This window comes from Portunus trituberculatus, chromosome 9 (genome assembly GCF_017591435.1).
Source record: "Portunus trituberculatus isolate SZX2019 chromosome 9, ASM1759143v1, whole genome shotgun sequence".
Classification (NCBI taxonomy): domain Eukaryota; kingdom Metazoa; phylum Arthropoda; class Malacostraca; order Decapoda; family Portunidae; genus Portunus; species Portunus trituberculatus.
In genome coordinates this window covers 9,389,434-9,411,356 of record NC_059263.1, presented here as the reverse complement: position 1 = coordinate 9,411,356, position 21,923 = coordinate 9,389,434, and the positions used below count along the sequence as shown (strand labels likewise).

Genomic DNA, 21,923 nt, shown 5'->3' with positions numbered 1-21,923 from the left:
AAGCGTCAAGCGGTACCGGAAATGATGCCAGCACATTCAGTCGTACCAGTACAGACGCGTCTCGCCGAGCTACCGAGACCGCGCCGACGCGCCAGGGCAGCCAGTCGGTACCAGTGTGGAGCGGTACCGAGAGTGAGAATGACTCACTCTTACCCATCACCGCTCGCCTTGAGCCACCTCCACGCTGTATACAATTTGCTCAGTACCGTTTCGGCTATTTACCGGTACGGAAAATTTTACCGGTACAGTACCGTTAAGGCTGGTACCAGTATTACCGGTACTGGTACCGGAATTTGCCCACCAGTCCGTGAGCCGCTCTGCACTTGGCAGGACAAGGCGCTGGCCGTGAGGGACAGTGAGTGGTGGAGATGAAGATACCGATAATAGTGATATCTATAGTAGCGAAGAGAATATTGTGTGTGTAGCCTCTCAGTAATCAGAGGTTAACTATTTAAACATGGTTGAGGACACAAAGTGGACAGTGGAGTGTGGGTGCCTGCTAGTGACACGGACAGCCGCCGCCGAGCAGTCTTTGGCTAACGTAAGTAATATATTGGTGTAACTCATCATTTCACGGTGGTGCCATGTCATAACCTAACGTTGGTAACCTCCAGGACAACATATCAGTGAACTAACACCTGCACATACTTATAAAACCAAATAATTCAAATCTTGAAAACGTAAACAAACCGATCCCTGACCCGCCGCCTCTCTCTCAGCCATTATCTGCCTCATCTCTCACTCATTACAGGCCAGACAGGTCACAAAGTGGACCCATAGGCCTAATCTTTCATGTCAGTTGTTGAGATATATCCGCAATTACCTGATTTGTGTGCTATGGAGGCTCAGTGAGAAGAAGCGGGCCTACCCATGACGTCACGAGCCCCAGGCTGTGACGTCATCACCAGCTCCCGCCCAAAATGCCGGTCCCAGATGCTCGACTTCCACTATTATTTATATTTGTCTCAGTTCATTTATTTCGAGTCACAAGTGCCTTTTAAGGGTTTCTAATGATAGTTCGCAGTGTTTTACGTGTCTTCCATGCTTGAGTTGAGTGAAGTACGGTGATGTAGAGGGTGTTTATGACTTGAATGGGAGGGCCAAAATACGCAAAAATTTTTACCTCCGCTATCTGTGATTTTTTATTTGAGGTTGTAGCGAAGTGTTTGTGTTTTCAAAAGATGGTTTATCATGAGAAAAGTGTGCAAGGCTCCTGAGAAGTTAAAGATGTGGACTTTAAGAATGATATGTAGTCCTGTTAATATTGTAAACAACGTCATTTTTAAATATTATTTTTCTAATAGGGCGAGTTGCCAGGTTTTGATATATCGAAATGATAGTCATAATTTTTGAAAAACGTTATCGATTCAGTTGAATGAAATTGGTGGGCTTTGAAATTGTGTTTAAGCAAGTCGAAGTTCTAATACTTTATTTAGTATATTTTTGAGCTATTTTTATTATTCCTTTTCTCGGCAATGTTTTTGTATTTTAGAAGTTAGTTTCGATTGATAACGAGTCAGAATTTTTATAACATTCGTGTCCAGCTGCCTTTTTGGGAATCCTCATTTTCAAAATGATTTGCGTAACGAATATATGTGACGTCATCAAGGAGGTTGACCCCGGCTGGACCCAGGCTGATACCTGGCAGGTGTGATACCTGGCTCCAGGCCCGTGTGTGTGTGGTGGTGTGTGTGTGTGTGTGTGTGTGTGTGTGTGTGTGTGTGTGTGTGTGTGTGTGTGTGTGTGTGTGTGTGTGTGTGTGTGTGTGTTGCCTTATGTTTCGTTATGAGGAGCCCACCAGCTGGAACCACTGACACCCAGCTCCCAGCTGGAGGGTGTTGGAGGGAAAGGTGGCTGTGTGTGTGTGTGTGTGTGTGTGTGTGTGTGTGTGTCATTTTCTTTCATGGTACTTAGCGTGTGTGTGTGTGTGTGTGTGTGTGTGTGTGTGTGTAATTCACCCAGCCAGCCTTCCCATTACGGAGCAAGCTCAGAGCTCATAGAGCGATCTTCGGATAGGACTGAGACTGTGTGTGTGTGTGTGTGTGTGTGTGTGTGTGTGTGTTGCCTTATCTTTCGTTATGAGGAGCCCACCAGCTGGAACCACTGACACCCAGCTCCCAGCTGGAGGGTGTTGGGGAGGTGTGTGTGTGTGTGTGTGTGTGTGTGTGTGTGTGTGTGTGTGTGTGTGTGTGTGTGTGTGTCCTTTTCTTTCATGGTGTGTGTGTGTGTGTGTGTGTGTGTGTGTGATTCACTATGGTCGCCCGGTAGTCACCCAGCCAGCCTTCCCATTACGGAACAAGCTCAGAGCACATAGACAGATCTTCGGATAGGACTCAGACTGTGTGTGTGTGTGTGTGTGTGTGTGTGTGTGTGTGTGTGTGTGTCTCTGACGAGACAGCCAGACGTTACCCACGGAACGAGCTCAGAGCTCATTATTGTGTGTGTGTGTGTGTGTGTGTGTGTGTGTGTGTGGGACAACAAGGTCACAACTCCTCGATTTACATGTACCTACTGTGTGTGTGTGTGTGTGTGTGGAGACACACATATCTCCACCCGGTGGGGAACAAGGTCCTCTGGCTTGTGTGTGCTGTGTGTGTGTGTGTGTGTGTGTGTGTGTGTGTGTGTGTGTGTGTGTCGTTATTTCACCGTTCTGTATACGTTTCATCTCTGGCGTCCTCTTTATTATCCTAGTCTGTCAACACAAACTGCAAGTAATAGTGTATAGCGAAATGTGTCCTATTCTTAGCGCTTATTGAGCAAGGGGAAGCTATTATATGTAGGAAACACATAGCCCGGAGCAAAGCAAGGTGCCTCTATCGCCTCGCCTCGCCCCGCCGTGTTAACCCCTGGAGTAACATGACGTGTTTTCATATTTATTCTGGCTATTACTCAATGATTTTATACAGCTTCACAAACTTATGTGGGGATTAAAATAGTGAAAACTGGCCATTAATCTTTGACACCGTAGACCCTTCTTATTGTAAGCAAAATTATCTAATCACACAAACTATCGTAAAAATGCCACTTAAGGGATTAGACTCGACTCACTCAGACGCCCATAACTGAGTGCATGGCGGTAATTCAGTGCTGGAGATCTTAATGACAACAGTGCCCACAGAGATAGATTGAGAGTTTATGGACGACAACAGTAACAACACAGCGCCTTGTTTTCACCCAACATGTTTCCACTTTCCATCGTCGTTCGTGGAGTGGCTGGCGAGAACAAATCAAGGTTCCTCGCAATTCTTTTACCTTGATTTTTGGGTTTGATTAGGCGATTTTATTGACATTAGGAAGGGTCTATGGAGGTCAGAAGATTAATGGCTGGAGTCTTCACTATTTTAATCCCCCACATAAGTTTCTGAAGCTGTATAAAATCACCAAATAGCAGAATGCATAGGAAACGCGTCCTGGTACTGAAGGGGTTACAGCAACGCACACCCTAAATAGCTTTGATACTAGTTAACCCCAATGAATAAGTGTATGCAAGTCACTGTGTGTGCTTGATATCTTACTGAAAACAATGCCTACACATCAAATTGTTTTCACCTATTACATATTTCCATTTGTATCGCTGCACGTGAATGGAATAGCTCTCTCTCTCTCTCTCTCTCTCTCTCTCTCTCTCTCTCTCTCTCTCTCTCATAATCCTAATTCAACATTCCTCTTAGCTCTTCACAACAGACAGATGAGAAAGTCGGAGTAATGAGTGGAGAGATTTGGTAAAGCTTCCAGATAGCAAGTGTGTGTGTGTGTGTGTGTGTGTGTGTGTGTGTGTGTGTGTGTGTGTGTTGGTTACCTGGGCAACGCTCCCAGGTGAACCAAGCTACAGTGGTCGCCTCACACCCACTCCACTCCACTACCAGTACAGACGCGTCTCGCCGAGCTACCGAGACCGCGCCGACGCGCCAGGGCAGCCAGTCGGTACCAGTGTGGAGCGGTACCGAGTGAGAATGACTCACTCTTACCCATCACCGCTCGCCTTGAGCCACCTCCACGCTGTATACAATTTGCTCAGTACCGTTTCGGCTATTTACCGGTACGGAAATTTTACCGGTACAGTACCGTTAAGGCTGGTACCGGTATTACCGGTACTGGTACCGGAACTTGCCCACCACTAGCAGTTAGCCAGTTTCGCAGTTTCCGTTGGCAGCGTTAGCATCATATCAGCCAGCCGTCTCCCTGACACACACACACAGGTTGTACTACGTCACAGCAGGCTGCGGCAAGGCGGGGGCAGCTGCCTTCACACCTTGTGATGCCTAATAAATAAAGACGGGTAGAGACGTTACCCACAATAAAAAAAAAAAACACAGAGAGAGAGAGAGAGAGAGAGAGAGAGAGAGAGAGAGAGAGAGAGATGGAGGGTGGGGGTGACGGACTTCTCTCTCTCTCTCTCTCTCTCTCTCTCTCTCTCTCTCTCTCTCTCTCTCTCTCTCTCTCTCATCAATGGGAGATTGGAAGGAAAGTGAAGGAGCGAAAAGGAGGCAACTCTATTGGTCGAAGTGGAATAAAACAGGGTCAAGTAATGTGACATGACCTTTAGGAAAGGGAGATGGAGGGAAGAGAGAGAGAGAGAGAGAGAGAGAGAGAGAGAGAGAGAGAGAGAGAAAGGAATGAGAGAGAAGTGGATGGAGGAGGGGTAAGGAGTTATAGGAAGAGAGAGGAGGAGGAGTAAGGAGGTAGAGGCAGGAGGGTGGAGACCCGTGACACTGAGCCCCGCTATGATAAGCTTCTGGCATTCTATATCCATTATACTATTACTTTTCTCTATTTTAGTTATATCAAGAAAGAAATTATCTGTTAATGTCAACTATAAGTGCATGCACATAATTCACATTCTCATATTATAATAACATTGAAAGTCAAGTGAAACATGGTCTCATGATATACGGCCTACCTTGTACAGAAGTTAAAAACCTCAGTCTAACTACACCAAGAGATTAGTTTTCTTGCACGATTCTCTCCCTTACGTTAAGTTAGGTTAGTGAAAAGTAATCATTTCGTACTCGGTTTACTCGGTTTCACAGTGTAATCAATACCGAAATACTCGGTTTGCAGAAAGTACTCGGTTCGCCCATCATTAGTCTCTATGCAGTTTTTCGGACTGTTTTCCTTCCCATGTAACTCCCGGCAGAAGGCATCGACTTGCCGCAGCCATGAGTTCTGTGGAATTCCCCTTGGCCCCCTCCATGCCTGGGTTATCCCTTTCGGAGACAGCTCGATATGCAGGATCGGCTTCCGGGTAGCGTGCCACATGTCCATATAGTCGCAGTTGGCGTTGACGGACTATGCTGGTAATCGGCCGCGAATTAGTCTCACGGAGCAATCACTGATTTGACATAAAGTTATACCAGCGGTAAACCATGATCCTGCGAAGGCATCTAGTGCCAAAGATAGCAATGCGACTCTTCAGATCGGTGTTCAGTGATTATAATTTAATCAATTATAGTCTAAATTAATCATAATTTAATTAAAATTTTTAAAGTTTGGTCTACGCTTTTAATTGAATACAAATTTAGAATTTGATGTTTTTGTTATTCCTAACCAACAAAACCAAAACTGGTACTGTCCTATATTCTTTTGTTATGGATTGCCAATTAGCCTCTATTCTTTTAAGTCTTCTTCAATAACCCGCTTTTAACTTCCAGAATGTCTTTTCTGGCTTTACAAAGTCTCAGCAACAGCTCTTGCCTCTTTATTTTGTGGTGTAATTGATTTGACTTTATATTCTTTCTATGATTCCAGGGAGAAGTACATGTTCAAACAGCTGAGGAGCACGTTGACAGCGGTTTCCCGCGTTTCACAACAATGTGTTCTACACAATGGGCTAATTTGGAGATTCGAACCTACCAGGTTTCGCGGGCATAGTGTCCGTGGTGAAACACCTTCAAAAATTCTTCCACATTATTTATTCTCTCTACTCGAGAATTCCACGTGAATACAAATATACTCAACTACTATCTATTTAAGTGTATGCCTTGTATGTATGATAATATTAACAAATAGAATCATATGTATGTTGTAAAAAAATAGCATGGAAAACTTCCACAGGACATCGCTTTTATGGATGGCTAATAAATTTTAGAACTGTGCATATTTCGTCATAATATATATCCTGTCACTAATGAAAACGCTAAAGGAACTTGACGAGATAAGGTACGCCTATAGAAAGAAAGCAAGACTTCAGAAATATAAAAATATAAATTCACAAATGGCATTTAGAAATAAACATTACAAAAGTGTATCGCCACCGGAGTGGAAGTTGCCAGTTGTCGCCACATGGAATAATGCAGAACCAAAACAAACCAGCATGTTCTTCCGTCTTCCTGCTCTATGGCTTAAAAACAAACTGAAAAATACCAGTGAACTTACTATCAGTGGCATAATCTTCCTGCGTGAAGTGATCTTTACACACCACACTTCTTGTAGGAGTCCATTGGTCTCGCCTTATAACGATCATCCACAGTTTCTTCCTATGTTCAACCCGTGGAAATAAGTGACCACCGTAACCATTGCATAAAGGGACACAGCAATAATCAGGCATATTAATGGTGGAAGTATTCAACAGCGTGCGCCTGAGTTTGTTTGGTTCTGTATTATTCCATGTGGCGACAACTGGCAACTTTTGCTCCCGCACGGTGATGCACTTTTATAAAGTGAATTTCTAAATGCCATTTGTGAATTTATATTTTCATATTTCTGAAGTCTTGCTTTCTTCCTATAGGCGTACCTCATCTTGTCAAGTTCCTTTAGCGTTTTCATTAGTGACAGGATATATATTATGACGAAATATGCACATTACTAAAATTTATTAGCCATCCATAGAAGCGATGTCAGGTGGACGTTTTCCATGCTATTTTTTTATAACATACATATGATTCTATTTGTTTATATTATCATACATACAAGGAATACACTTAGACACATAGTAGTTGAGCATATTTGTATTCACGTGGAATTCTCGAGTAGAGAGAAAAACTAATGTGTGGAAGAATTTGTGAAGGTGTATCACCACGGACGCTATGCCCGGGAGAGGCTTCACAAGCTCCCCATTATGGAAGTGTAACATAAGACAATTATCACAGTTTTCAGTAGCATACAAAACATTTTTGTAAGCCACATGTAGTAGTTTGTACTGTGGCCTGACACTTTTCCTGATTAAGTATATGCTTCTATCTATTCACTCTGCTTCTCGTTTACCATACAGTGTACAGTGTAGCCTACACCATTCGCTTCTCATGGAATATTCCGATAATGGGCAGAGCTATGGGCGACTTTGTGCAATGCGTGCCACTTACTGTGAAATTTAGTAATTTACATTGCGTTTTAGGCTGGGTGCACACGAACCACTTTTTTGTGGTCAGTGGCCGCCCCACGTGTAGCCCCTGTTCACCTAGCAGTGAGTAGGTACGGGATGTAAATCGAGAAGTTGTGACATTGTTGTCCCGGTGTGTGGTGTGTGCCTGGTCTGATCAGGCCTATCCGAAGATTGGAAATAATGAGCTCTGAGCTCGTTCCGTAGGGTAACGTCTGGCTGTCTCGTCAGAGACTCCAGCAGATCAAACAGTGAACACACACACACACACACACACACACACACACACACACACACACACACACGCGAAAAAAAAGTCCAATAGAATACACACATTTCTATATATGTATATACCAACAGACGACTTTTTTTTGTGGCGACCACAAAATATTGGCGGGTGGGTCAGTTTTTCCGACCACAACTATGGGCAGCCACAGTGGCTACTGATAGAAACTTATTTCCAATGGCATCATGCACACAAGCCACTTATAGTTGCTGATACCTTGTTACTCGTGTCACTTCAAGTATTCTCTCTGTGAGCGAATGAGGGTGGAAGACATCATTTATTGAGTTGTTTGACTATGAAGCATTGATTGCACAGAGCCTGATAAGACAGTCCAGCTGAAGGAATACAGCGATAAGAATATTAAAGAAAAATTGTGGACAACGGTGTGTGTGGCTGTGGTCATCCACTGGAATAATCTTTCGCCTGGAGAAAGAAATGAGAAAGATAACACAACATATTGTAATTTAAAGAAAAAGATAATTATTATTCACCAATATGTTAAACCTGCCTGCTTAATTGTCTGTCTGTCTGTCTATTTGTATGTTAATATGTATACATGTATGTGTGTGTGTTTGTATTTATATATGCGCATGTGTTAACATGTGTGTTTGTATATAATATGTAACATGTGCGTAGCCTCTGTGTGTGTGTGTGTGTGTGTGTGTGTGTGTGTGTGTGTGTGTGTGTGTGTGTAATTCACCACGGTCGTCTGCTGGTCACCCAGCCTGTCTTCCCCATTACGGAGTGAGCTCTGAGCTCATAGACCGATCTTCGGGTAGGACTGAGACCAGAACACACTCGAAATATCGGGAAAGCGAGGCCACAACCCCTCGAGTTAAATTCCATACCTATTTACTGCTAGGTGAACAGACCCTATATACACATTAAGAGGTTTGCTCATTTGCTTCAGCACCCCCGGGACTCAAACCCGGGCCCTCTCGATTGTGAGTTGAGCGTGCTATAGGCCTGTCCACACCAGGAAACAATGTTTCCCAACTGTTTCCAAACAGTTTGGAAACAGTTTCTCGGAAACTGTTTGCAAACAGTTTGGAAACTGTTTTCACACAAGGAATGACTTAAATAGATAAGGAAGAAAAAAATCTCTTCAGAATCACCGTTTTAGCGTGCAACCACGATCGTTCAATTGCCTATGTGTGTGCTCCTGTCACTGGATCCACAAAATGTTGCTGGTGGTTCACTGTAAAATGCTGGTACCCATGGCATCTAGGCTGCTATAAGCAGGCCACTCATCTGAATAAATTACTGAATCATATGCACACTCCCTTTCAATAATAGGGATTAGAGTGTTGCGGTCACGCCATTCCACCCAAAAGTACCCGACAGTCTGAGCCTTGTTTAAGACCAAAAACCCAAGGCCCATCAACTCTACGCCCATGGTTTCTGTTGTTTTCTTGTTCTGCATCAGTGTCCTCGGAGCAAGGAGCGTTGTCTCCATTCAGCATTCTTCCTCGGTTGTACTTCTGTCGACCAGCAAATCTTGCCTCATCAATTTGGATGGGGTTATCTGTTGTTCCTACCATCTTTCCTCGTCGTTGATGAGAACCTATGGCTGTACACACCTCTCAGCACATGTTGAATCAGTCAGTTACAGTACTGGTAGATTTTCCTGTTAGAGTTGTTACTGTGGACATTGGTACATATATCTAATACAAAGAGAAATATTAATTATAATATTTCACACAGGCTCAAGTTGCAGTGCAATTTGTTGCTCATGTCCGTATAATGGAAAAATTCATTTCCTGTACAAACAGACTGTGTAGTTAACACCCCTTTCGAAGACAATGTATGCTTGAATTCTCCTCTGTTACACGGGGAGGGTCCTAGAGGGACGCGGGTCACGCGGTAGACCTCAGGCTGCACCTGTGTAGGCCACATATGGTGGTAGACCTCACGCTAAAGTAGCACCATGTTTCCTGTCCAGACCTCAGTTGTCAGGATCCCTGTGATTGTAGAAACTGCTGCAGCAGCCTGAATTTTACATTACACCTGCAGAAAGCTTATCAGCAATATCCGTCATGGCATCCATCTTCTTTATTCTATTCTTAATAATCTCCACATGTCACATCTCCACAATGCTGGGGATGAATGGAGCAATTCAATAAGTTCTAGAGTTTTCTCTGCTGACTGCATGGTGTTGTCGCTGCAAGCCTCGCGTGGATACTGATTCATCACTTCCGCCACACACACAAACACACACACAGTACTTGTTTTGAATTAAGAGATCTTTAGTTGGATCGCGCTATGTAAATAAACCACCCAGTAAGGATATCATATTTTGGCTATTAGTTAAATTATATGTCGCTTCTAAAAGTGTAGTGTATACCAGTCTGGGAGCCTTTTTTTCTTGTGGTGATTTTTTTAAATGAATTACGTACGTAAATATTCGGCCACAGGGGCACGTCAGCCGTGCCTTCCCCCAAGGTTAGTCCACCAATGTTTGCCTGCACTCCCCCTGTGTTTCCAGAGCCAGATAGTGAAGCAAAGCCAGAATTAACCATGAAAGTAGATAAATAGCCATTACTGTCTTAAATAAAGCAATATCCCCATTCAGACCACCCGGCGCCCACCATGGCCCGGACCCAGACTCCGCCCCATCAACCCCTATCCATGGCCATGTCAACTCTGTCAACATTTCCTTCAATTCTTATTGTTTCCTGCTGCTGCCCGCCTGAAATGCATTAAGTGTAGTGATAGGAGGAAGAAATGTGCAATAGCAATAGTGGTAGAAGCAGTAGCAGTAGAGGAAATTAACTTGGAGAAATAATGAAAGAAGAGTTAAATATTGTAACTTAACCTAATCTAATGTTGTTTGATATGAGGAAATGTAAAATTCATCAGGAGAAATTAGCTTGCAGAAATTATAAGGAAAGTTGCATATTGAAAGTTAATCTGATCTAATGTTGTTTGATATGAGGAAATGTAGATAAGTAGGGAGAAATTAATTTGGAAAAATTATAAGAAAAGTTGTATATTGACAGTTAATCTGATCTAATCGTACTTGATGAGAAAATGTAGAAAATTTAAGGAAAGGTGAACTTAGAGGCAAAAATATTAAAAAGAAAGTTGTTATAGATCATCAAAGGGTGAAACTTGACCTGACTTAACCTAACTTGAGGAAAGAAGAGAAAATCGAGATAGGTAAAAAATTTGAAAAATTGTATATTATCCTGACATGAACTTAGCCTAATTCAACTTGAAAGAAGAAGAGAGAGAGGCATAATAAAAAAGCAAAAACAGAAGAAGAGAAAGGAAATGAAGAAAAATAATTATTTCAAATACCACTAAACTAAAACTTTCTTCCAGCCAGCAGCCCACAGCTTGCAGCCACCAGGAGCAGGTGGCTACTACTATTACTACTATTGCTTCTACAACCATTGCTATTACACATTACACATTTCTTCCTCTTATCACTACACTTAATGCATTTCACTTAAATACTTCTATCAGGTCTCCTCTTATCCTATATATATATATATATATATATATATATATATATATATATATATATATATATATATATATATATATAGATAGATAGATATATATATAGATATATATATATATATATATATGTGCTTGAATTTGAATTTTCTTTCACCCTCCCTCATGGCCCCTTTTGTGGAATGAGACGCTTTACCACCACCTAAAGCCTGAAGGGTGTAAGCGCAGTGTGACTTAGATAACTCTAAACATTATTCGGAGACCCCTTGAGGCCAACCCTCGCATACAAAGCAAGGAACACAAGGGCAGGAATCCTGCTTTGCTGGCTAAAGTGAGTGAAAGGACTGTGCGAAGATATGTGAAACTTGGGATACAGGAGTTGCCGTGCAGTTTCAAAACTTTACTTCATACATGCTCACCTAAACAATAGACTTGCTACACAACACATATAGTAAAACACCCACATTCTTTGATGGTGTGGGATTGTTTTTCTTACTATGATCTTGGAAAATTAGTGTTTTTGCCTAAGAATGTTTGTATGAACCAAAATAACTACTTTGAGCTAATTCTGGATGAGTTAGATGAGTGTATGGAAAAGTGCAATGTAGATATCGTTTTGTCTTTCTTTTTGTATTATGGCAGCAAGGCATAGCACAACTATTGGGTATTATAAAGAGGAAATAAAAATTGGTCTCAAGATGGCACGGTCAGATTATGGCTTGGCGCACGGTTGCTTGGGCGCGTGACATGAGCAGGGGTCAGGGTCTGACTGGCTAGCTGGGCCCCTTACATCACACCTACCCTTGGCCCACATGAGTCATAGACACGTGACCATGGATGCGCGGATGGAAGACCTTGTACATCTGGACTGTGTTACTACCCTCGATTCTATTTATGGTAAGAAAAATTCACAGATACGGTATCCGCTCATGTTTTGTTTACACTGTACTGTAGCGCCAACATGCCGCGCAGCCACCACAACAATCAGTTTCTTCCCGTGTTTCTCACTGAACATTAATGAAATCCTAACGGCGTGTTTTTTGTGGATATTATGAGTAAGGGGTGAAATCCCTACTGTCCCTCTGCCTCGGGAGGGACATCATCTGATAGAATACATGGTGAGTGAAAGGTAAATAAAAGCATTTTGTTTATTTCTTTTGTGCAGTACTTTACATTTTTTTTATATGACTATTTTCATGTCTGTAGGGGTGACTTTCGACGTGCTGGAACACATCCCCTTTTATTTCATGTTATAATGGGTTCCGTATACGGTTTTTGATTTGCGGATAGGTTTTCAGGAATGCATATGTATCGCATAACAAGGATTTACTGTATATATATATATATATATATATATATATATATATATATATATATATATATATATATATATATATATATACACACACACTTAACCCTCAGCTAATGCGCCCAACTGGGGCCAAAATAGCTGCGCCATAGCCGAAAACGCGAAAGCCGAATTGATCTTGGCGGGAAGACGGTTTTGGCCAATGAGCGCTGAAATATTCATTCCATGCTGTCATGGCGGGGCGTGCGACAGCAGGCATCTGAGGTCGCGATAATGAAATCTTTGCAGCTTTTCATGGGTGCGCGATAGCAATAAGACGCAATAGCCGGTCGCGATATATATATATATATATATATATATATATATATATATATATATATATATATATATATATATATATATATATATATATATATATATATATATATATATATATATATATATATTATGTATAAAATTTTCTTATGCAAATGTACAATTTCCACAGATTTTCCACCCATTTTGTACTAAATTTCATCAGAAAGGTAATTTTCTTAAACTTTTCCTCAGTTGGCAATAAATTTCCCTGAGGAAATTTCCTCACAAAGTGCAAACCCTGGCTAGCAGCTACTGCCACCGAGAAATTTGTTACAAGATTTTCACGCTTAACTAATTTTTTTGTTTAATGATTTGACATTACATATACAGTATATAAGTAGACTCACTCTCTCTCTCTCTCTTTTTTTTTTTTTTTTTTTATACCATGTGGGCTTTTCACGGGAATTTCTGGGCTAAAGGGGATACTTATTAAGGGTACCTCCTATCTCAAAGCCCACCCACTAGGAAACCGTTGCCCAGAGTGAGGAAGCCCAACCTACACTCAGACCGTGGACAGGATTCGAACCCGTGCGCATGGAGACCCCTCGGACCCCAAAGCACGCATGGATCCACTGTACCATGGCAGACTCTCTCTCTCTCTCTCTCTCTCTCTCTCTCTCTCTCTCTCTCTCTCTCTCTATATATATATATATATATATATATATATATATATATATATATATATATATATATATATATAATGTATCACTAAAAAGTTCATTAAAAATGTCTGAATCTAAGAATCCAATTAGACACACCATGAACTGTTTGGTGAGAAGGCAGAAGTGTGGAAGGATGCAATAAAAAACACAAGATTACTGCCCGTGTTTAGTTTGGTATGAATGAGGATGGGGATTGCACAACACGATCCGATGAGAGGCAGTTGCCAAACAACCCTTTGATTAGCAGCACAACGAGAAGCTGGATGACAAGAGGAACAGAATGCAGTGACAGTGAGGATGAGTCATGAGGTAATGATCCTTAAACACTATAATGGGAGACAGCAAACAGTGCTAATGGATGCAGTGCTGTGCTCCCTTACACAGCACCGCAAGTATTGGTGATCATGCCTTCTTTCCCATGACACCACTCACAAAATGGTCCAAACCTTGCCAAGACAGGACAAATGAAACATCTTGCTTTAGAAGTTGTGTGCTCAGACCCATGGAACAACATAGTCTCATCATTCTCTCTAAGGAAGACTTGTGATTGAAATATAAGAGGATACAGTACTCCTGCTTCAATCTTGTGGCAGAACATTCATGGCAGCTGTCGGTGACTTCTAAGGCCAACATGAACGTTATCTAGCCTTGACTGCCCAATTACTACAATCCATAACAGAGTAGTAGATCGTTTCATTCTTGTAGTGGGACAAAAGGCCAACCAACTTTACCTATGAAATGTAAGTGATCGACAAGGACTATGTTTATATTGTTTAGCCTTGACTGTCATGCAACTAAAGTCTAATATACTGGTATGTTACATCTGTTTCAGTTTTGCAGTAGCACGACATTCACAGGGCAATTGATGTTACCAACTGAGTGAGATGTGATCATCAATGTCCATGTGGATGTTAAGCTTTCACTGTCCTGTCACTGAGTTTTCTTGCCACCTTTCCTGTACATCACCTAGTCAGTCAAGTCCTCTCTTTGGCAACCTAGTCTGAGCACACCTCCTAACGTGTGACATCTCATTTCTTTGTTTCCTGAGTGGTTCATTACAGAAAGAAAGGTCACATCACTCATGTAGAAAAGAACAAGCAAGGCCTGACTATTTGTTATAAGTAAGCCCCTTGTCAGGCTAAAAGAGGCAATGAGATTACCTGTACACCTTTGTGGAAAAAAAGATACTATACACAATATATTCATTTGCATATATATATTCATCTATATATCTTAAGTGTAAAATGATTATCACAAGAGCAGCATCAATAAAATAGAGATTCCTGTGTCAGATCAACAATGAACTGGTTATGCACTCTAGGAGGGTGATGCTTGAGGTGCCTTTTTGGTCTCCTGCTGAAATTAAAACAAAATCACATCCCCCACCCAGCTTTGCAAGATTTCAGGAGAACTTTTCTGGTCCCATTCAAAAAGAAAAGTAAAATGAACACATACTTAACACAACTTTCAGGTGTCTTTGCTTCCCTAAAAAAAAAAAAAAAAAAAAAAAAACCAAAAGTGAGCCACATATGGGTGCACAGCTTTGCCACACAGACAAAATTAACATGGAAGTGATACACAACCATGGCATATAAGAATAAAATAAATAAATAAAAAGAACACAATTAATAATGGTAATTATAGACAAATTCTGGTGCTTCATGAAAATATAAATTGAAGGAAGAAAGACATAGAATGGAAGGCACTGCATGAAAATCCACAGTACAACAAAGGAAAGAGAAAAATGTATCTCATTCCAAGCAAAAATAACTTTTCAAGCCCAGATGAATTATATTTACAAGAACCAGAGATACTACGTACATCCCATTATGCCTCTGAAGAACACTTTCATAAGGGTTTAGTGAGTGTGTGTGTGTGAGTATGTATGACCAGGAGCACTGTAACCCCTCCCTGAGTACCAGCAATGAACCAATAATGCCTTTGTATTGTTCCTTGTAATCAACAAGTGCATCCAGGAATGTGTCATTAGAACTAAATCAGGTTCCTGTGTGGATTCCTTTGTCATAGTGAGCTACAGAGTGTGAAGCTTACTATAAAATGTATCTAAACTAGTCCTATCAATCCTGGCTAATTCTTGACACCTCATTGAGACTGAACCCCCAACAAGAGCCAGAACAATAGTACAGTACTAAAAATCTCAAAATCAGAAATTGTTCAAAACCTAGACGATAACAATACCAATGCTGCATACTGAGGATTCATCATCATACAGGCAATATATAAAATCTTCAGTATAAATATTAACATTACTGTGCACAGCTTTGCATCAGCCAAGCACGCCACAACCCACTGTCCATTACAAACACACTTGCCCACCTCCCCCTGCAGGACTGCCGGGGTTGGGGACTTGGCGGTGCATCATGATGGGGGTGGTGGGGGAGGTAGGGACATACCCTTCCCCTGGGGTGCAAGAGTCACCTGCGTTACACCTTTAATTATCATCTCGGCCACCTGGTAAGCCATGTCCTCCTTCACTTTGTCCTCTTCACGTCCCATCAACCGTCTGATCTTCTGTAGACCTGACGATGGCTGGCGGTGGTATGGGTGAGGCTCAATCTCTGCCTCAAAGCGCCCCAGCTCATTGACAAAGCCACAACTCAGCTTCCTGCAGGGTGGTCACAAGTGTGAGTGTGGTATTGGTTCTCATCCATAGTTACATTCTCCTCAACTATCCCCTCTGGGTGCTCCATGACTCCAGTTTGTGTGATTTATTCTGCATTTAAAGATCAGTGAGAAAAATGTAGTTTAATTTTGGTAAGTAGACATTTAACTCACTCTTTTGGCTAACTCTCTTGGAGCTGTATGGGGACTGGCAACTAAGTGCTTTTTTTTTTTTTTTTTTTTTTTTACTTTCTGGTGCCCTTGGCCAGTTTTTCTCTCTTAGTTAAAAAAATAAATAAAAAAAATAAAGTAGAGAATAAAAATGCCCGTTTCCCTCTCTTCAATGCTTTCACTTTCAATCTTTCAATATACCCGATTATGTTACCCATACAAACCTAAGACTAAAACTGTAATGCTTTCCTCCTCCTCTTTACTTCCATGCTTTTGTTTTTCTCTATCTTTCAGCCGTTCCTTAATTTGTAACTGATATAAATTCCAGATTAAAAAATGTAATACTCTTTCTTTATTTATGTTATATCTCCCCATCCTTCAGTCTGTCCCTGATTCCTTGACTCCCGGCTACGCTAAAAAGTGATGACTCACGTGAAGGTCTTGCGGCGCCACAGTGAGTCTGGGTCATTGAGCTGTGACTCGTCAATCCTCATAGAAGACGGATCAGCCAGGCTTTTGACACGGCAGGAGGGTGTTGCTGACGAGTCCATGGCCAGCAGGGTGTTCTGTGTACTGATGCTGACACTACTGCTGCTCTGCTCACTGCTGCAGGTGCTCTCTGATCCTGCAAGGCACAGCACCACTTGGCTCAAGGCTAAAACATTGTGAGTTCAGTTCTGGCTCATGGGAGTATCTTGGAGGATGTCACTATTCCTTCATATCCCTTGCTGATGCCTGATGACCTTTGTGGGTTGCCATGATTCAATTTCTATGTCATCATCACATCCTAAAAATGTTGAGTTACTCATTGAGAAAGTCTGCCATTGGCTTTGGCTTCATCACTACCTGCCTCACTAATTCAAATAAGTTGTATTACTAAAATTACTACTGCTAAGATGAAGAGAAAATTCATTAATATTTTTTTTTCCCTTCCCACGACAATCTTTCTGTGTGTGTGTGTGTGTGTGTGTGTATTTACCTAGTTGTATTTACCTAGTTGTAGTTTTACAGGGCCCTGGGCTTTATGCTCGTGTGGTCCCGTCTCCATATCTACACTTATCCAATTTTTTTTTAAAACTATGCACACTCTTTGCTGACACCACTTCCTCACTCAAACTGTTCCAAGTCTCAACACATCTTTGCGGGAAACTAAATTTTTTAACATCTCTCAGACATCTTCCCTTCCTCAGTTTCTTACTATGCGATCTTGTGCTTCTAAAGTCATATTCTTCTCTCAGGATCAGTTTCTCATTATCCACTTCATCCATTCCGTTAATCAATTTATAAACTTGTATCAGATCCCCTCTCTCTCTTCTCTGCTCCAAGGTTGGTAGATCCATAGCCTGTGGTGTTATATGTGTTTGTCTTATCTTAAGTAACCATGACAGTGCTTGCTTCTTAATGAGATATAACATGTATATACAAAGCAAAGACTTTACCCATCCTTGTTTCCAAAAGGTACCTGCCCAAGTTCCTGGATAGCGACTACTACCTAAAGCACCAGATTGTGTGTGTGTGTGTGTGTGTGTGTTTTACCTGTGCGTTTCTTCCGCCCAAAAAGCTCCACACTGCTCTTCACAGTATTGATAAGCTCACTTAGGTAGCTGATGTGAAGGCTGGAGGAGAGGTATCCAGGGAGGAAATCCTGGAACAAATATTGGGGGATGTTAGCATACAGAGAATCTCTTGGTCTCTCCCTTAGGTAATAAATAAAGGAAGAGGAGCACCAAATTAGAGTGTAAGGTGCCAAAATCTTATGAGATGGGAGAAAGGAAGAAAAGGGAAGCAGGAATGGAGAAAAAAAAAAAAAAAAAAAAAAAAAAGGCAAAATTAAAACGTGAAAAGATGGGCCAGCTAAAGGACAGAAGGCTGGCAACACACACACAAACACTGACCCTCTCCAGGATGTGCAGCACAATTCTGAGAGGCAGATCAAAGCAGGTGGGTTGCAGGCCTCCATCTGGACAGATGTTGCCTTCAATGACGAAGCGTACCTTGTCACTAAAGCCCTGAGGACACGTGGCCTGCAGCGAGAAGTACCTGCAGCGGAACACAGACAGTGAAAATTACAATTCTGCACTTCCCTGATGTTTCTTGCTATTTTATTCTATATCCAGTAATTTCTTGTGGGTGGCTTTCTCTTTTCTTCCAAATTTCATACACTATAAGCCAGGGAGACAAAGTCACATCCCACACCTCATTAGCTTAGGCCACCTGATGTTCTTGCTTACTTATTCTAAGTTTTTTTGCTGGCTTTCTCTTTTCTTTCATATTTCATACACTAATAGTCAGGCTACATTCCACATCTCACTAGCTTAGGCCAACTTGATGGAGAGTACATGTGAAAATCCTTGACACCTGGAGGAGCACACTCACTTGTCATACAGGATCACAGCATCAGCCTGGGCCTGGGCAGGGTCATAGGTCAGTGGGTCTGCCTCCAGGAGCTGTTGCCGGAAATTAGACACAGCCACCCAGAACTGCAGCATGCTCTGGCCGCCCTCCTGCTCCACATACTGTTCCCACACACCCACAAACACACCACCATATAAGATTCAAGATCCAGGTGCAGACATATAGTGAAGAGACCTAAACTTGACAAAAAATGGTTTGGTAGTTTGGGTGTCATGCTATACCACTGGTATCATCTAAAATGGTATGTATACAGTTCTAACATTAGGAATGAAATCAAATCTTAACCACTAAACTGACAGACTAGGAATGAAAATTTAATCTTGGAAAATACTAGGGGTTGATTTGTCTACTTTGACAATTGGCAAAAAAGAGTGAGAGGCCTGGTTGTGTTACCTCCATGAAATAGGGGAAGGCTGAATCACTGTATATGATGTCTGCCAGCCGTACCGACCCGCTGGTGAGCACGTCAATCTGGTGCTTTAGGTAGTAGTCGCTATCCAGGAACTTGGGCAGGTACCTTTTGGAAACAAGGATGGGTAAAGTCTTTGCTTTGTATATACATGTTATATCTCATTAAGAAGCAAGCACTGTCATGGTTACTTAAGATAAGACAAACACATATAACACCACAAAAAGGAAATATTTATGAATATTGTACATATATAAACTCAACATTCCCTGGTGGCCACTACCTCAACTCACTCTCTCTCTAGAATCCCAATGACAGCCTCCTGAGCAGGCACAAAGCACCCTGGGTCAACATCCTCAAAAGCTGATATCCTGCAGCTAATGAGCTCCACTATGTCCTCCTCCACACCTAAGGGGAAATCTGCATTCTTGGCCAGGTACTTCTTGAATATGGTGAGTGCATCCTCTATGATGCTCTTTCGTAGCTTCTGCGCCCTGAGTCTGCCGTCTTCTGCATCACAAGAATCACCAGCAACAGTTTGTTCCTCTGTCTGGGCACTGAATACATTATCATCACTGACACTGGTATCATTACTACCACCACAGTCTTCCTTCACCTCACTCCCCAGGTCCTGCCTGGGCGTGTGGCAAGTCAGGGCATCTGGCGTTACGCCCTCAGGGCTGCCAAGGGGTGTCACATCACTGGCATACTGAATGTTGCTCACTAGATCTGGCAGTATAAGGTCTCTTGGTGCATCCCTTGAGTGGGTCTTTGCTTTACTTGGATGTGACTCCTCCTTGAGTCTATCTGCAATACCTGCTGGAGTCTCAGATGTCAGAGTGGTGGATCTGGCAGGACTGGTCGGGGGGGCGCTGCGAGTGATGGCAGCTGCACGGAAGCTGTTCGCCTCCAGCCAGAAGCGTGCGTATTTGTCTGCTCCCAGGCCCTGGAGGAACTGCACAAAGTATGGCAGTGTTGAGGGACTGTGCAGGATATCCAGGACAGTCTTCACAAATTGTGCCCGAACCAGTAGTGGGTCATTCCCCTTGGCCTCTGTAATGAAAAGAAAAAAAATAAGAAAATAATTAAGGTATATATGAAAAGAACTGAATTTTTTTCTTTCCCTCACATAATAGCTTGACAGCGGAGGCAGGCCAAACTCCACCTGATCCTTGGTGATTTTCATGGGCTGTGTAGTCAGGAGTGATGGGCCTCAAATGTCTTGCTGTGGATTTAATAATAAGCCCATCATATATCTAATGCTGAGCAGATATGTCACTGTTTCAAGAAGTGAGTTCAAAGTGTTACATCGAAACTTACCGGCTCCTGAGAGGAACAGTTCTTCATCAGCCTTTGTTATGCGGTGGCGGGGGACGGTGGAGTGCCCAGGGCCGGGGGTAAGTGACTCGGAGTTGAAGGAGGCAGGAGTGCCACTCTGAGAGGGAGTGCTGTGGTTCCTCTGCCATTCCTCCCTGGGTCTTGTGTCTGAAGTGACACTGTTGCTTCCACTCCCTACCAACATCAATAACATATACAGACAACCTGAGCTAATGAGAATATATAATATGTGGATGTTGAGGTGGATGTGTGGGGATATTTGGATAGATATGTGGATGGTTAGGTGGATGTTGTGTTGTCAAGTGAGAGGTACAAGGTGTTGTTTGAACCTGTTTCTAAACTTTTATAATTTTTGTTTTTCAACAACATTTTAATTTCTAATTTCTTAACCTTGCTGCTTTACACCCTTATCTTAGCAATACATTACAAACAATTTCTTGGATGCGTGAATTTTATTGTTTTAAATTCAAAGCTTCTGTTTTTACCTTTTGTTGTATGTATTGACATTTAGATCTGGTTCTGTACTGTGGTCTGCGTTGGTAGCGAACCCTTTTGGTCTCCCCCACCCTAACACCCCGCCTCCCTACCACTTCACAAGTTTACCCCAAACTTGAACAAGACCCTGGGGAGACAACTTGACCTCCACACACCACCAGAGCCTCCCCTGCCAGCAGCCCCGGTGTGTGCCTCCAAGCCCTGTCCGTCACTCACGTGTGCAGGTTAAAAAGGGACCATTATCGCCGACACCGGAAGTACCTTATTATTCTTCACCTCCTTCATGTTTCCGAATCAGATGAACTTACAAGACCTAATATCTCCCTGTCACAGCCTCCCTCACCCCCCCAAAGCCTGGCAGGACTCAAGGATGCCTCAGTCTAACAGTTACTCACGGAATTTCCTCCAGAGAGACGACATTTCGCCTTAAATATCATGGAAAATCAGTGTCCATGGCCCCGCTCCTTCCAGCTGACCCAGGAACACAACACTGGGGGACAATAAGTAACAGAATCTAAGCCTGTAATGGTATTCAGTCTCATATAGATAATACTTGATACTATTTAATTAGTATTGTTCAGTGCTTATAAAGTATTAGGTACTATTTCTAAGTACCGGTGTTGTTGCCTATACTCCTCAATGATATCTAATGTTACTTCAATTTCAAATGATGCAGGAATATAAAAAGTGCAGGAAGTCAGAGGCCCTACACTTGGCAGTCTCCGTGTAGATGTAATGTGTGTGTGTGTCAATATCCAACTGTCATCTGTCAGTAAAGGTGTCGAATCTTCTCTTCCAGCTTGAAATGTGAAGAGGAAAACTATTACATTCATCTTCGAGGTGTTGAAAGGAAGCTATCTTCCCTGCTCAAGACAGGCTTTAGGAAAAATACATTAGTAGTGCCTCAAAGCATAAAGTGGTATTGTTACGTCTCTCTCTCTCTCTCTCTCTCTCTCTCTCTCTCTTACCTAGATGGTAGTGACACAGGTTTTCAAGGGTGTTATTACGGTTTTAATGATGTGTTGTTGTTTTTCACGGTTCTAGTGACAAATGAACAAGACTAACAAGAAGAAAAAAAA

At 42.2% G+C, this 21,923-nt stretch overlaps 1 protein-coding gene across 2 annotated transcripts; it reads right to left on the bottom strand.

Moving 5' to 3' along the window:
- Positions 1-13,546: 13,546 nt before the first annotated feature.
- On the bottom strand, positions 13,547-21,369 carry LOC123501264 (A-kinase anchor protein 10, mitochondrial-like). 2 transcript variants are annotated; one of them, XM_045250012.1, is made up of 9 exons: positions 21,240-21,369; positions 20,332-20,523; positions 19,305-20,064; positions 18,996-19,119; positions 18,564-18,703; positions 18,083-18,227; positions 17,724-17,832; positions 16,620-16,812; positions 13,547-16,020 (listed from the first exon to the last, which is right to left on the bottom strand). In XM_045250012.1, exons 1-9 carry the CDS (start codon positions 21,262-21,264, stop codon positions 15,774-15,776), a joined length of 1,935 nt encoding a protein of 644 aa, XP_045105947.1. In that variant the 5' UTR covers positions 21,265-21,369; the 3' UTR covers positions 13,547-15,773. The 2 variants fall into 2 exon arrangements, with proteins under 2 accessions (XP_045105947.1, XP_045105948.1); XM_045250013.1 differs by lacking the exon at positions 13,547-16,020 and having other exon boundaries at positions 16,679-16,974.
- Between the last annotated feature and the right edge of the window lie 554 nt (positions 21,370-21,923).

Excerpts from the sequence above, each read along its gene's own strand:
- LOC123501264 (XM_045250012.1), bottom strand. The coding sequence starts at position 21,264 with ATGTCGTCTCTCTGGAGGAAATTCC. Across the intron at positions 19,120-19,304 it reads ATTGGGATTCTAGAGAGAGA|GTACCTGCCCAAGTTCCTGG; the intron begins GTGAGTTGAGGT and ends TGTTTCCAAAAG. Across the intron at positions 18,704-18,995 it reads CCTTCCCCTATTTCATGGAG|TATGTGGAGCAGGAGGGCGG; the intron begins GTAACACAACCA and ends GTGTGGGAACAG.